At 46.5% G+C, this 15942-nt stretch overlaps 2 protein-coding genes across 4 annotated transcripts in view; both read left to right on the top strand.

Moving 5' to 3' along the window:
• Positions 1-13476, top strand: part of HRH1 (histamine receptor H1) — an 83306-nt gene extending 69830 nt beyond the window's left edge. Inside the window, exon 2 of the mRNA XM_060307169.1 lies at positions 8249-13476. Within this exon, the coding sequence (XP_060163152.1) occupies positions 8284-9747 (1464 nt within the window). The 5' untranslated portion in view covers positions 8249-8283 and the 3' untranslated portion in view covers positions 9748-13476. The remainder of the gene's footprint in view (positions 1-8248) is intronic.
• Positions 1-15942, top strand: part of ATG7 (autophagy related 7) — a 328672-nt gene that overhangs the window by 69817 nt on the left and 242913 nt on the right. The gene's annotated exons all lie outside the window — the stretch shown is intronic.

Below are 15942 nucleotides of genomic sequence, written 5' to 3'. Positions count from 1 at the left end.
CCTCCCAGCTCCTCAAACTCAGCTCTGTACATTTATTCTTTCTTTTACTCACCCTTACATTCCTCTTTCTTCCTCCCTGCAAACTTCTACTCATCCTTCAAAGCCCAGTCACACATCACCCATTCTGTGATGTCCTTCTTGACATTCCCACTGTACCTTGGGAGAGGCTGTTCCTCCCTCCCCTGTCCTGCCACCTGCTTTGATCTTACCTTAGTTATCACACTTGTCCCAGTTGCATTGTAGAATTTTTAATTTAATTTTTCTGATGCTGTTTGTTTATCTTTTGCCTTTATTCTCATCCTAATTGACAAATTCCTTGAAGTCAGGGGCAGTGTATCAGTTAGGATTCGGTTTGGGTGTGCATGATAGAAAAGCCAAGCTAATCCAGATGTGGTTCTAGCTGGTATGGCAGCTCCATGATCATCAGGGACCTCAACTCCTTCCAAATTACTGCTTCACCTTCCTCATTTTGAGCCTCTTCCTCATGGTCCCAAGATGGCTGCTTAAGCTCTATTCATCCTGTCAACATTCCAGCCAGCTGGAAGGATGAAGAGCCAAAGAAAAGAACACATCCTCCCTTTAGGGTTGCTTTCTGGAAGTTGCAAACTACGTTTTCATTTCCATTTCATTGGAACTTAGTCACATGGTCATACATGTCAGCCACAAAGGAGCCTGGGAAATGTAGTCTCTATTCCAGGCAGCCATGTTTTCAGTTAAATAACAGAAGTCTATTTCTAAATAGAAGAGAACTGATATTGGGAAACTGTTAGCATTTTCTGCCACAGTGAAAAACAGGGAGAGGTCAAGGATGATTCTTCTGAGCTCAGCAGGGCTGGCTGTGGGGTCGGTGTGTCACTCACCAAGAAATGGAAAACACAACAGCCGCTTTTAAATGAGCACTTCTTATATGTCAGGCTCTGTACTAGGTGTTTATCCCCATTTTAGAGGTGAGGAGTACTGAAGCTTCTTGAAGTGAAATATCTTGCCCAGCTAATTAGTGCAGAAGCAGGATGAGAGCAGAGGTTTGCTGATTTACAAAGCCTGGCTTCTTAACTGCTGCACTATTCTGCTACCCGAATGAGCTCCAAGCCTTCTGTGGACCAGCATTGCTGAAATGAGGAGGAAAGTGGAGAGGGTGAGGCCACCAGGAGCCTTGTTTCCTGGTAGTATCTCTTCAAATCCTCCAGTTCCTCTTGCCTCCCCTTCCTGGCTGTCAACAGAAATTCCTGCCCGTCGACCCCCTTTTTTTTTTTTTTTTTTTTTTTGCGGTACGCGGGCCCCTCACTGTTGTGGCCTCTCCCGTTGCGGAGCACAGGCTCCGGACGCGCAGGCTCAGCGGCCATGGCTCACAGGCCCAGCCGCTCCGCGGCATGTGGGATCCTCCCGGACCGGGGCACGAACTCCTGTCCCCTGCATCGGCAGGCGGACTCCCAACCACTGCGCCACCAGGGAAGCCCCTGTCGACCCCTTTTATCTAAAACCAACAATTACCACTGAGAAAGCAGGAGTATTTCTGATTTGGAGCCAGAGCCACCTCTTCTTGGATACCTCCCGTGATGGGCTGCTTCGTATCTCTCAAGACAATTCATTGCACTGTTAGATAACACCTATTTTTAGAAACTCCTTCCTTACTTTGAGCTGAAAGCTGTTTTCTTTGGCATATTCTTCAGTTAGATCAGTGATTCTCACCTACGGATCATTTTGCTTCCCAGTGGATATCTGGAAATGTCTAGAGATATTTTTGGTTGTCATGTCTGGGAATCGGGGGAGGGTGCTGCTGGCATCTATTGAGTAGAAGCCAGGGATGCTGCTAAACATTCCAACCATGCACAGGACACCCCTTCACAGCAGAGAATTATCCAGCTCAAAATGTCAGTAGTTAGACTAGTTTTGAATCTTGGCTTCACCAACCACTTCTAGCTGTGTGACCTTGAGTAAGTTGCTTCACCCCTCTGAGCCTGAGCTCACCGTTTCCTCCTCTGTACCTTGGGATCATCAGAAGACCTCCCTATGGGCTTGTGGTGGGCACTTGATAACCAATATCTGAAAAGCCCAGGGCTTGACTTACCATCTTAGCTGCCACAGGCGTTGCTCCCAGGCTGTGGATGGACTGTTGGCTGCCTTTGTTTATTTGCTGGCACATGGACCTGATTGGATTAGACTTGTAATCACTCTAGTAAAAATACCACTGCAGCTAATTTTTTCTTTTTTTTTGAATAAGCATGGTCTTTTTTTCTTTTTGGCTGCACCGGGTCTTAGTTGAGGCATGCAGGATCTTCGTTGCAGCATGTGGGATCTTTAGTTGCGGCGTGCAGTCTCTTAGTTGCGGCATGCAGGATCTAGTTCCCTGACCAGGGCTCGAACCCGGGCCACCTGTATTGGGAGCTCGGAGTCTTAACCACTAGACCACGAGGGAAGTCCCCTGGTTTTAGAATGGAGCCACTGCCTTAACTCAAAAATGATGGCTTGCTTGTGTACGTGAGCCTCTTAGAGAGAAAGGATTCATTTCTGCTGTCACCAAGTTGTTATCACGGGGGGTTAGCAGAGCTCTCCCACCCCATTGTCTCAGCTGAGGTTGCCGATAGCCCCGGGAGGGAGGTGTTACAATTTTCCCTACTTTACAGGTGAGGAAATTGGAGATCTGGCTGTTTTCCTAGGCTTCACACAGCCCATCGAGTGGCAGAGCCGGCTGAGAACTCTCTCTCCAGGGCCCGCTCCTTGAGGGACATGGTACTAGAAAGACCCCTTGGTGCCCTGGTTCTTTCTTCTCAAAGTGCCCTGTCCCAAGTACCTCCTTAGGTTCAGTTCTCTCTCCCCAGGGCACATCCTCTCTGTAGGCTCGACCTTGACCCCAGAGAGGACACCTCAGAGCCCGATGGGCTCTGGGCAGCCCAAGGGGAGTGTGGCATCCTGTGCAGCATGGGGTGAAATGAGAATCTGTGTCCTCAGATACCTTCCACCCTCTGCTGGAGTGCCTGGCATCCCTCTGGTATTTAGAGAGGGAAAACTGTTCACGGATCGTTCCAAGGAATGCAGATCCCCAAGGGAGAGGAAAGCACCTTACATTAGCTGTGTCACAGAGTGGAGCCTTTGCAGTGTCTGGGTGAGAGAAGAGAGATCAGAATGGCAGTCACACAGGTCCTGCACTCAGGAGGGCCCCGCGCTTGGTTCAATGTTCTGCTGCCTCCGTCTTGAAATGATTAATAATTTTTTAGTTTGTTATTTTGCACTGGGCCCCGCAAATTATGCAGCGGGTCCTGAGTGGGACACGCAGGAGATGCAGATGTGGCCGCCCCTGCTGCCCTCTTGGCCTCCCTCCCAGTGGGACCCGCCAGGCCCCCAGCAGCAGTTCCACATGCTGCTCTAGCAACGTGGGTGCTGCACTTGCCTTTCTAGGAATCTTTCTTCTGAATTGCGTGGTTTCAGAGAACAAAAGTGGGTTTTCTTGCTCGTAAAACAGATCACTGGGCTGAAAAGGAACCTTTCACCAGTAAATATCTGTTGAATGAATAAGTTCTGAGCTGAGATATTTCAGAGCACTCTGCCTCTCGTTCACTTATTTATTCACTTAACAAATATTTCTTGATCTCTTTCCTGCTTTTAGCTTTATGCAAAATAACATGCCGAAGCTATGAAGGAGAAAATGTGATAAAGAATGGGAGCTTATAGTGATAGTTAAGTGAGGAAGATAAACTTATGCTGTATTAATTTTCTCCAACATTTTACATTTCTTTTTTTTTTTTTTTTTTTTTTTTTTTTTTTGCGCTGTGCGGGCCTCTCACCGTTGTGGCCTCTCCTGCTGTGGAGCACAGGCTCCGGATGTGCAGGCTCAGCGGCCATGGCTCACGGGCCCAGCTGCTCCGCAGCATGTGGGATCTTCCCGGACCGGGGCACGAACCCGTGTCCCCTGCATCGGCAGGCGGACTCTCAACCACTGCGCCACCAGGGAAGCCCCATTTTACCTTTTTTTAAATTGAAGTATAGTTGATTTATAATGTTTTGTTAGTTTCTAGTGTATGGCAAAGTGATCCAGTTATACATATAAATACATATTCTTTTTCATATTCTTTTCCATTATTATTATAGGATAGTGAATATCGTTCCCTGTGCTATACAGTAGGACCTTGTTGTTTATCTATTATATATTCTCCCACATTTTATTATGAAAAGTATCAATGACATAGAAAAGTTAGAAGCATTGTATAGTGAACACCCATATATCTACCACCCAGGTCATAAATTAACATTTTGCTCTTTTTGCTTTATCATATATCTATTCATTTATCCATTTTTCTAACCAATCATCCATCCAACTTACTTTTTGATTAATTTCAAGTAAGTTGCAGACAGCACTAGACTTCACCCCTAAACAATTAATTTCACACTAATTTTCATTTCAGTGATCTCAGTTCAATCAAGAAAACTTTTTTTTAATCAAAAAGGAAAATAATACATAGATTTTTATATAAAAACAAATCATTTTCTGTCAAATAGAATTGTGGAATGATAAATAGTATATATGCACAATGAAAAAAATTATTTGTTTTCCTCTGTGTGTATGAGGCAAAGAGAAAAAAGAGAAATAAGAAAAGAGAGGAATTTCCTCAAGGTGATGAGGAAAGAGAGAAATCAGACAGTCCTGTGGAAGTGGGAGGTGAGAGCTACCTGGGGAATGACGAGCTGGGAGCATTTTCGGGAAGTGCTTCCTGCTTCCTCGCAACCAAAATAAAAAATAAAAATCCCTGAGACCATACGGCCCTAGCCTTCTTTCCTCCTTCCCGAGGTGACTGTGGACAGTTCCAAGCAATTGGACTTGGGCAGGGCTGAAGGGGAAGCTGTAAGGTATTGGGTGTTGGCTTTAGGAGTGGAGAAAGGTACAGGCTGAAGCTACAGATTCAGGGGTTGTCCTGACAGAGGTAATGGCTGGGGTGGAGTTGGGTGAGTGGGTGAGACCCCTGAGGCTGACAGCAGGAAGTGATGGGAGCAGAGGGTAGGACCGTGTCACAGGAAGAGAAGGTGATGCTGCTGAAGCAGTCCGAGGAGGCACACTAGGAGGAGTCGGACGGCTACCCTGGCTGTGGCCGCGCAGAGCTTGGAAGAACACCTAACGCGAGCCTCTGAAACGGAGACCTGGAAGTCTTAGCGATCACCTCCCCGCCTCTCACGTATGCCACGGGAGAAGATGCAGGCTGAGAGATCACTCAGAAAATTAGTGATGGAGCTGGAGCAAAATCCGTGCTATCCATGTGGTGCTTTTCCAACAAAGTAACTCAAAGGGTTCCTTCCACAAGGATCAAATGCCTTGGGGTCTTGCTTTTTTTCTTTTTTAGTTGAAGTATATTATATTTGTTATGGGTAAAAGTCACAGGCATACAACATAGTGATTCAATATTTTTATAGGTTATTTATCGTTATTATAAAATATTGGCATATTCCCTGTGCTGTACAATATATCCTCGTAGCTTATTTAGTTTATACACAGTAGTTTGTACCTCTTAATCCCCTACCCCTATTTTGTCTCTTCCCCCTTCCCCCTCCTCACTGGTAACCACTAGTTCTCTCTATCCGTGCATCTTCATTTTTAAAATTATATTCACTAGTTTGTTTTATTTTCTAGATTCCACATATAAGTGATATCATACAGTATTTGTCTTTCTCTGTCTGACTTACTTCACTAAGCATAATGCCCTCTAAGTCCATCCATGTTGTTGCAAATGGCAAAATTTCATTCTTTTATATGGCTGAGTAATATTCCATTTTATATATATATATATATATATATATATATATATATATATACATACATGCCACAATCTTCTTTATCCATTCATCTGTTGATGGTCACTTAGGTTGCTTCCATATCTTGGCAATTGTAAATAATGCTGCTGTGAACATTGGGGTACATTTTTTTTTTTTGAGTCAGTGTTTTTGTCTTTTTCAGATACATACCCAGGTGTGGAATTGCTGGGTCATATGGTAGTTCTATTTTTAGTTTTTTAAGGAACCTCCGTACTGTTCTCCATAATGGTTGCACCAATTTACATTCCCACCAACAGTGTACAAGAGTTCCCGTTTCTCCACATCCTCACCAACATTTGTTATTTGTGGGGGGTTTTTTTTGATGGTAACCATTCTGATAGGTGTGAAGTGATCTCTCATTGTGGTTTTGACTTGCATTTCCCTGATGATTAGTGATGTTGAGCATCTTTTCATGTGTTTGTTGGCCAGCTGCATGTCCTCTTTGGAAATGTCTATTCAGGTCTTCTACCCATTTTTTAATCAGATTCTTCGTTTTTAAAATTTATTTATTTATTTTTGACTGCCTTGGGTCTTCGTTGCTGCACACAGGCTTTCTCTAGCTGTGGCGAGCAGGGGATACTCTTCGGTGCAGTGCACGGGCTTCTCATTGCGGTGGCTTCTCTTGTTGCAGAGCATGGGCTCTAGGCGTGCGGGCTCAGTAGTTGTGCCGCGCAGGCTCAGTAGTTGTGGCTCACGGGCTCTAGAGCGCAGGCTCAGTAGTTGTGGAGCACAGGCTTAGTTGCTCCGCGGCATGTGGGATCTTCCTGGACCTGGGCTCGAACCCGTGTCCCCTGCATTGGCAGGTGGATTCTTAACCACTGAGCCACCAGGGAAGCCCTCTTTGGTTTTTTGATGTTGAGTTGTATGAGCTAATTATATATATTGGATATTAACCCCTTATCAGTCATATCATTTGCAAATATTTTCTCCCATTCAGTAGGTTGTCTTTTCATTTTGTTGATGGTTCCCTTTACTGTGCAAAAGCTTTTAAGTTTAATTAGGTCCATTTGCTTATTTGGGGTCTTGCCTTTTTTTTTTTTTTTTTTTTACGGTACGTGGGCCTCTCACCGTTGTGGCCTCTCCCGTTGTGGAGCACAGGCTCCGGACGCACAGGCTCAGCGGCCATGGCTCACGGGCCCCGCCACTCCACGGCATGTGGGATCTTCCCGGACCGGGGCACGAACCTACGTCCCCTGCATCGGCAGGCGGACTCTCAACCACTGCGCCACCAGGCAAGCCCTGGGGTCTTGCTTTTTATCTTTAAAAAATCATAAGAATTTGGCCTTCTACTCAAGAATTTATCTGGCTTTGTCCTAATGTAAAAATAATGTTTTTGCTAGAGTATTTCTCAGTTTTCTTTAAACTCATACCACTTTTTGATTAATATAAAAATCTAACAATGCCTTGTGGAAGTTTTAATACCTACTTAGACCTCCCTCCCCAATTGAGGGTCACCTATAGCAGGATCCAGTCTGTTTTCAGTATAGTCCTACTAGCAAAGGTTTTGTTACATATGACTTTGCATATTTTATGTAATGAAAAAAGATTTCAAATATAAAAGTGAAATAATGAATATGCTTTCTCAAATAACATAAGCCTCTTCCCATTTGAGAACCATTCATCTAAGGAGACTTTCTAGATTTATTTCATGCTTTGTGTGTCCTGGTAGCCTCTTCTGTATTGGTTAGGAGTGCTTTTAGATGCAAGTAAAAACTCCCACAACAGTGACTTAAGCAAAAAAGATACTTAATTATTTCCGATAATAACCAGCCTTAAGGAAGATGATTCCAGGGTCAGTTCAGCAGCTCAGTAATAACAGGTCTCTGGGCTGGCGTCTCAGTACTGCTTCCCTGATGGCCCCAAGATGACTGTCATAGCCCCGTGCATCACTTCCTGTCACAAAGAAGAGGGCAAGTGGGAAACACCCTTTTACTTGTTTTGCTCATTTGTCAGTGAGGAAGAACTTTCCAGAACCGCATCTCTGCCATGAGACTTCCCCATCTACTTCCTTGGCTTCTAGGAGTTGTGTTTCAAACCCACTCCTAGACCAGCCACTGGCAAAGAGGAACGAGGGGGCATATGCAGCTGAGACCAGTCATGATGCAGCCCATCTCCCAGGACATGTGCAACATGGGACTTGTACAAACCTCCCCTTGTTTTTGCTTACCCCTCCCCTCACTAGAATATGAGCTCCTTGAGGACAGAGGTTTTTGTTTTGTTCACTGCTCTATTCCCAGTACCTAGAGCAATGCCCAGGAATGCAGTAAATAGTCATCAAGTGAAGGAAGGGAGGAAGGAATGGCTAAAGAAGCAGGGGATATAGGCTGTAGGTAACCAGCAGTCTATCAGCCCCGACAGTATACAACCCTAGCTTGATCACTGTGATAGCACTGAGTGACTCTGCTGATCACCGGGGCTCTGACCTGAATCCTTGTGTCTTTCCTCCCAGGGAGTGAGCCATAGCTGGAGGCTACTCTTGTGCCAATGACCCTTCCCAATTCCTCCAGCGTCTTGGAAGACAAGATGTGTGAGGGGAACAAGACCACCACGCCCAACCCCCAAATGATGCCCCTGGTGGTGGTCCTGAGCGCCATCTCCTTGGTCACAGTGGGACTCAACCTGCTGGTCCTGTATGCTGTGCACAGCGAGCGGAAGCTACACACGGTGGGGAACCTGTACATTGTCAGCCTGTCGGTGGCCGATCTGATTGTGGGGGCCGTCGTCATGCCCGTGAACATCCTCTACCTCCTCATGTCCAGGTGGTCCCTGGGACGCCCTCTCTGCCTCTTTTGGCTTTCCATGGACTATGTGGCCAGCACAGCGTCCATTTTCAGCATCTTCATCTTGTGCGTTGATCGCTACCGCTCTGTGCAGCAGCCCCTCAGATACCTGAGGTATCGCACCAAGACCCGAGCGTCGGCCACCATCTTGGCAGCCTGGTTTCTCTCCTTCCTGTGGGTTATTCCCATTCTGGGCTGGCAGCGCTTCATGTCGAAGACCTCAGGGCACCGGGAGGACAAGTGCGAGACGGACTTCTACAATGTCACCTGGTTCAAGGTCATGACTGCCATCATCAATTTCTACCTGCCCACCTCGCTCATGCTCTGGTTCTACGCTAAGATCTACAAGGCTGTACAGCAGCACTGTCAGCAGCGGGAGCTCATCAACGGATCCCTCCCGTCCTTCTCTGAAGACAAGCTGAAGCCAGAGGACCTCAGGGTGGGCGCTAAGAAACCAGGGAAGGAGTCTCCCGGGGAAGTTCTGAAAAGGAAGCCGAAAGATGCAGGTGGTGGACCTGTCTTGAAGCCAGCATCCCAAGACCCAAAGGAGATAAAGTCTCCAGGTGTCTCCAGCCAAGAGAAGGATGGAGGACTGGACAAATTCCATTGCTCCCCACTTAACATTGTGCAGACGCAGATGGAGGCAGACGGGAGTGGCCGGGAGTACGTAGCCATCAGCCACAGCCAGAGCCAGCTCGAGATGGGCGAGCAGGGCCTGAACACGCATGGGGCCAAGGAGATACTAGAGGATCAGATCCTAGGTGACAGCCAGTCCTTCTCCCGGACAGACTCAGACACCGCCCCAGAGTTGGCACGAGGGGAAGCCAAATCGAACAGTGAGTCTAGCACAGGCCTGGATTATATCAAGTTCACCTGGAAGAGGCTTTGCTCACATTCAAGACAGTACGTGTCTGTGTTGCACGTGAACCGAGAACGGAAGGCCGCCAAACAATTGGGTTTTATCATGGTGGCCTTCATCGTTTGCTGGATTCCTTACTTCATCTTCTTCATGGTCATTGCCTTCTGCGAGAGCTGCTGTAACCAACATGTGCACATGTTCACCATCTGGCTGGGCTACATCAACTCCACGTTGAACCCCCTCATCTACCCCTTGTGCAACGAGAACTTCAAGAAGACGTTCAAGAAAATCCTGCACATTCGCTCCTAAGGGAGGCTACAAGGGCATGCAACTAAGTGATGCTTACGATGTCCCTGAAGGAAATAGAGGAGGAAGCCTGTGCATTGCCAGACACCTGGGCTTTCTGGAGCTGAAAGAACAGCCTTAGGGGCTGGGTAGTTTGGAAAGATCATAGGCACCGTTGGAAGAAGAGCAGATGGTGGTGGTCAGCAGAGAGACTGTACCCTGAGAGCAGAATACTTCCAAGAGAATCCGATCTGGTTGGGCTCTCCTGCTCCTCGGGAAATGTGGGCGCCTCAGACTCACATTGTAATTCAAGCTTTCAGACTCGAATTAATGGGCAACCGAAGGGACAGGTGGGTAGAGTTTCCAGTAGAGAAGTAGGCAGAACTCTGGAGCCTTCCTGGAATGGAGCTATACGACTGTGCAGAGACCTTATATTGATACACACAGACAGATGCTGTCCGCTGCCAGGGGTCACCTTGAGAGGCAGGACAGCTATTCCCCTGTGACTGCTACTTCTCAGAACACCTCTCCTCTGAGCCTCTTTTACAGCCTTCTCCAGACCCAGTGTTTGAACCACCTTGGAGATTCTGCCTCATTATTTCTCACTCATGCACATCTTAGAGTTGACAGGAAATTGTGCAGTCTGCACATCCATCATTTTCAAACCCAAATTCCTTTTTTGCTATAAAAAAAAGGCTAAATGCTGCCCTCAAAGAGAAAAGAATATTTTTTAAATGGTTGTTCCTTAAAAACCAAAAAGGGGAGTGTGGGGAGAAGAAAGCCATATTTCTTGAGGGCTGTGCCAGGTTGATGTCATTTAAGCCCCATGACACCCCACAACGGGAGGGTGGTATTACTAGAGAAGCAGATTGAAGTGCAGCAAGATGAAATAAGGTGGCTGAGATCACACAGCTAGTTATAGGAGAGCTAGAGTGAACATCCTGTGGTTTCAGCTCATCGTACCACATTTTCTACTAAAGGCAAAAATTTGTTCTATTCAGCACGCGCGCGCACACACACACACACACACACACGCAATTCCTGAGAGTGGTGGCAATTCTCAAGAGTATATTGAGGGCTTCCCTGGTGGCACAGTGGTTAAGAATCCGCCTGCCAACACAGGGGACATGGGTTCGAGCCCTGGTCAGGGAAGATCCCACATGCTGCGGAGCAACTAAGCCTGTGCGCCACAACTACTGAAGCCTGCACGCCTAGAGCCTGTGCTCTGCAACGAGAGAAGCCACTGTAATGAGAAGTCCGCGCACTGCAACGAAGAGTAGGCCCCGCTCACTGCAACTAGAGAAAGCCTGCGTGCAGCAATGAGGACCCAACACAGCCAAAAATAAATAAATAAGTAAATTTATTTTTTATAAAAAGGGGGGTGCTTCTCTGGTGGCTCAGTGGTTGAGAGTCCACCTGCCGATGCCGGGGACACGGGTTCGTGCCCCGGTCCTGGGAAGATCCCACATGCCGCGGAGCGGCTGGGCCCGTGAGCCATGGCCGCTGCTGAGCCTGCGCGTCCGGAGCATGTGCTCTGCAGCAGGAGAGGCCACAACAGTGAGAGGCCCACATACCGCAAACAAACAAACGAGAAAAGGGTATATTGAGAGCAGGAAGAGCTGACATAGAAGATGTTTGTGGCCACAGAGGTGATACTTTTGAAGGGACAGTGTGCATTTTCATCTGTGAGTTTTGCTGTTGATCCAAGAAAAGTCATCGTGTTCCTTTATAGGCACACCTCTCAAGTCAAAACTAGCAAAGGCATGGGAACACGCAGATTTACTTGGTGTTTATGTTGCAATCTGGTTGTGTTTTGTATTTTAAAACTCAATGCTAAACTGTAATATATGTAGCTAGTGGGAGTGCCTGTACAAGCTGGTAATTTATGTCTTATGTTCCTGTTTGCATGATCTGTTAAAATGAGAGATTTTTTACCTACCTAAAATATGATCTTTGAAACTATACTGTTACAAGTTTGATTGATTTAATACTACCTTTCTGAGTCTCTTGGACTGAGAAGATGCATTGAAATGTAATGTCAAATGTTATAAGATCTGATAAGGTTTCTCTTTGGTTTTTTAAGGACATATACATTCACATTTGTAAACATCTTTACAAAAGGACTGACTTTTTATAACAAGCTTCACTCTCTACTTTGCATCTCCCAAAGTTTTTCTCCCTCAAAACTGGGGGAGTTAAGGAGACTTTTATCCTGGTTTAGGTTATCCTGCAGATGGTCTGTTTCCAGGTCAGAAACCAGGAAGAGTTGCTTCCCAGGACCCCTCAGGACCAAGGAGCACTTTTAAGTCTTTTTCAGGACTACCCCACGCAGACTAATGGCTAAGTGCCTGTTATTGATGTTGATGAACAGTTGAGGCAACTAGTGAAGAGGAGTGGTTATGAGCCCTGATTCTGGGTCAAGGAGACTTGGATTTGAATCTGACAAGAACAAAGAATGGTCACTATAAATTGCCGGAGCATAATAAACAAGGTCCGTGGATTAGTGTGTACAGTGTTCACGGTGCTTGCAGAGTGGATGGTACCCAGTGGGACTCAAGTAGTTTCAAAATATACTGAGCGTATCCTTTTGTGCTTTACCACTGTAATCTAATCTCTACAGCACCTCGTGGGGCAGAGTTCTGTGTTTTTACAAGTAGGCAAACCAAAGCACAGAGGGATTCATAAGGACCAGGTCCAAGATCTGATTGTGGAATGGGCTTCCTCTCCACGGTATCAGCCTGCTCGTCCTACGCCTGTCTGTATGCTTGAATTAATTCTTAAATTCATGAAAGGCAAGGGACTATGGTGCAGACGTCACTCAGCCCTAGCCCACTCAGGAAAGAATCAGTGGCTGATGGCTTACACAAAATCCAGTTGAAACCAGGCTCTCTGCCCAAACTATGAAAGTAAATACCTTCTTGGAAAAGGCTGTCAGAGACCTTGATTTTAGATTAAAACTTGCAGAGTCAGAAGCCCCTTTGGGTTTCTTTTTATGGCCTTAAAGCTGGTGAGCTTAAAGCCAATTCCTCCACTGACCAATTTGTCAAATTGACCAAATGTTGGCTTCTTTCTAACTATTTACAAGGTTTACCACAATGCATCTTGGGTGAGGTTTTTAAGAGAAGTTTTCTGCAATTGTTGTGAAGTTAGAGTAACAGATTTTTGTTTTTCTTCACAGCCACATATTGAAGAAGGTTCAATATGCTTTGTCCCCAGATCACTGCTGTTGCAGGGAGAGACCGAGTTGCAGAGAGGGGAGAAATAGAGGTGAATAGACTCCAGGTGACAGAGGGGAAAACAAGGGGTAGAAATCAGAGGAAACTAGGGGAGGCAGGGCTGTTACCGAGTCCGAGCTCCTACTGCTCCTGTGTGAGAGGCCAGTGAATCCAGAGACGAGCTGTGGGAGCTGGGAATGGTGACTTCATCTGGGAAGCCAGCGGACCAGAAAGAAGGGGGACTAGTGTCCCAAAGAGCCATCTTCCCGAGTTAGAATTCCGGCTTATTTTATACTAAAAGGAGAGGGGATAAAGTCCTCGTTCCGGCCAGACTCCAGAGGGCACGTGTTCATTTCTTCCTTCCTGCAGCCATTCGCAGGTGGGCCTGACCAGGATGCTTCCTGTGAGCTAAACAAAAGTATTTTCACTTAACGCTCATTACCTGGGAGGCAGGGTTCCCAGAGATGGGCCATTGTGTATAATTTAAGCCTATAGGCAACATCCCTTTAGTGATTAATTTGTAATAGAATACAAAGGTTCTTCCCTGTTATGGGGTGGAGGGGGTCAGAGAGCAGGGGTCTAGGGGAAGAGATGGGGGACACCAAGGAACAGAAGAGGGAGGAAGGGGGAAATGAAGTGTAGAGGGACAGAGATGGGGAGAGATTAAGGGGCAGAGAGATGGAGACATTTAGGGGAAGACAAAGTGAGAAACGGAGGAATGGGAAAGGAGACAGAAGGAGAAGTGAAAAGCAGGAGACAGAAAGAGCATAAACCGAGTGGCATGATATTAATACACTCAAGAAAAATCTACATTCAAGAATATATTCTTCATTAATGTGTTCATAAGTTAAGTATAGTCAAAGGAAAAATAAAGCCATCCTTAATTTTTGGTAAAGAGAAAATTCTTTCAAATGCCTCTCTGAAGGCAACATGAAAACCATCAACTACAACATCATATAAATCTATAAAAGTTTGCAAAGCCATTCCATGCAGTAGAAATCGCCATAAGCCTTAGACGTTGGTAAGTTAGTGTTTCGCGAAAAACTGGGTTTGCCTCTTGGTGCATATCGATCCGAAAGACACAACCAAGCCCAAGAGCGGGAGAAGGAAGTATTTATTCCTTGCAGCAAGTAAGGAGAACCCTGGAGATCTTTCCCAAAGCAGTGTCTCCCCAACAGCAAAATTGGGGAAGTTTTAAGCTAGGGGTACATGTATTTTCATGAAGGAGCATGGGTGTTGAATGAAGTCACAAGGTTCCTAAAAGGTCCACATCATCAGCCGTTAGGTTCCAGTTGATCTGGTGGTTGAGCACCTGAGGGTGGGGGCGAATTAAATTCTGCAAAACAGCTCAAGAAAGTGCTTCAGGCTAGTCTTCACCATTGGAACAGAAGTGGGAGTCTTTACAAATGATGTGTTATTTTTGCTGTTGTTGCTTCTCTTGCCTGATAACAGTTGTTTGTTCCTGCATTTTTTTTGTTGTTGTTGTTGCTCCTTTAAGACCATTAATTACAGAGACCTGTTCAAAGATAAGCATTGTGGCCAGGCTTAGATCACAAAATGGCTTAGGCCAAAAATGGCTTCTCTTATGTCAAGAAAGCCAGGCCTGGGCTTCCCTGGTGGCGCAGTGGTTGAGAGTCTGCCTGCCGATGCAGGGGACACAGATTCGTGCCCCGGTCCGGGAAAATCCCACATGCCGTGGAGCGGCTGGGCCCGTGAGCCATGGCCGCTGAGCCTGCGCGTCCGGAGCCTGTGCTCCGCAATGTGAGAGGCCACAACAGTGACAGGCCCACGTACCACAAAAAAAAAAGGAAGCCAGGCCTAGTTCTCTTTCTCTGGGGACCCCCTACCCTGTCTGCTTACATTAGCAAAATGTCCATTTAGAAAATCCATGAGTCTGCAGATTAGCCATTTGACAAATTGGTCATTTGGTTACTTGGCTGGCAGAAAATCGCTTGTCTCTCTTTTGAAGATGGGTCTTCTAAAAGGTAGATTCAAGTCTTAACAGCAGGGCGAAGAGGATGCTGGGCTCTCCTGGCTGTGACGCATTCTAAGTGCTGTAAAGAAACAATGCTGTTAAGATCTAATTTGCCAGCATATCATGCCACAATTTCTTGGGCTTTCAAAGTCTAGGTTGTGCAGTGGTTCCCATTGGGGTAGGGGTCCTCAACTGAGCTGCAAGACAAGTGATGAAGGTACATTGACCTGGATCTCTGTGGTCTTGAATAAGTGTCATGGGCCTTGTTGCCCTACTGTGTCTGAGAACATTCTCTGCCTTTTTATGGTTCCTGGTCTTGCATCTTTTTTGATGCTCTATCATCTTGGTGCCCCAGTGGTCTGTCTCCCCCATGCTGGGCAGCAAGAACAGATCTTCTGCTCTGAGCCTCACCCTAATTCCCTGCTAACATGGAGGCCACATTTGTGACCTAAGTGACCATCTACTTTGGATGCCCAGACCTCATCTAATAATTTTTTTTTTAAGAAGATGTTGGGGGTAGGAGTTTATTAATTAATTTATTTATTTTTGCTGTGTTCGGTCTTCGTTTCTGTGCAAGGGCTTTCTCTAGTTGTGGCAAGCGGGAGCCACTCTTCATCGCGGTACGTGGGCCTCTCACTATCGCGGCCTCTCTTGTTGCGGAGCACAGGCTCCAGACGCGCAGGCTCAGTAGTTGTGGCTCACGGGCCTATTTGCTCCACGGCATGTGGGATCCTCCCAGACCAGGGCTCAAACCCGTGTCCCCTGCATTAACAGACAGATTCTCAACCACTGCGCCACCAGGGAAGCCCTCATCTAATAATTTAACACACACTTTTGAGCACTTCTTGGGCCAGTCCTTGGGGCCAGGCCATAGGAGACAGTGGAGGACATACAGACATGGCTTCCACCTCATGGACCTACTGCAGGGTTACAAGCGACAGAAACCAGCTTTGTGAATGGCTACTGGGGTGTTTTGTGGAATCCAGTAACACTTATTTTTTTCTTAACTGGTGGTGCAGTGCACACTTG

The sequence above is a fragment of the Globicephala melas genome, chromosome 11 (genome assembly GCF_963455315.2).
Source record: "Globicephala melas chromosome 11, mGloMel1.2, whole genome shotgun sequence".
NCBI lineage: Eukaryota > Metazoa > Chordata > Mammalia > Artiodactyla > Delphinidae > Globicephala > Globicephala melas.
This window is presented reverse-complemented; position numbering and strand designations above follow the sequence as displayed.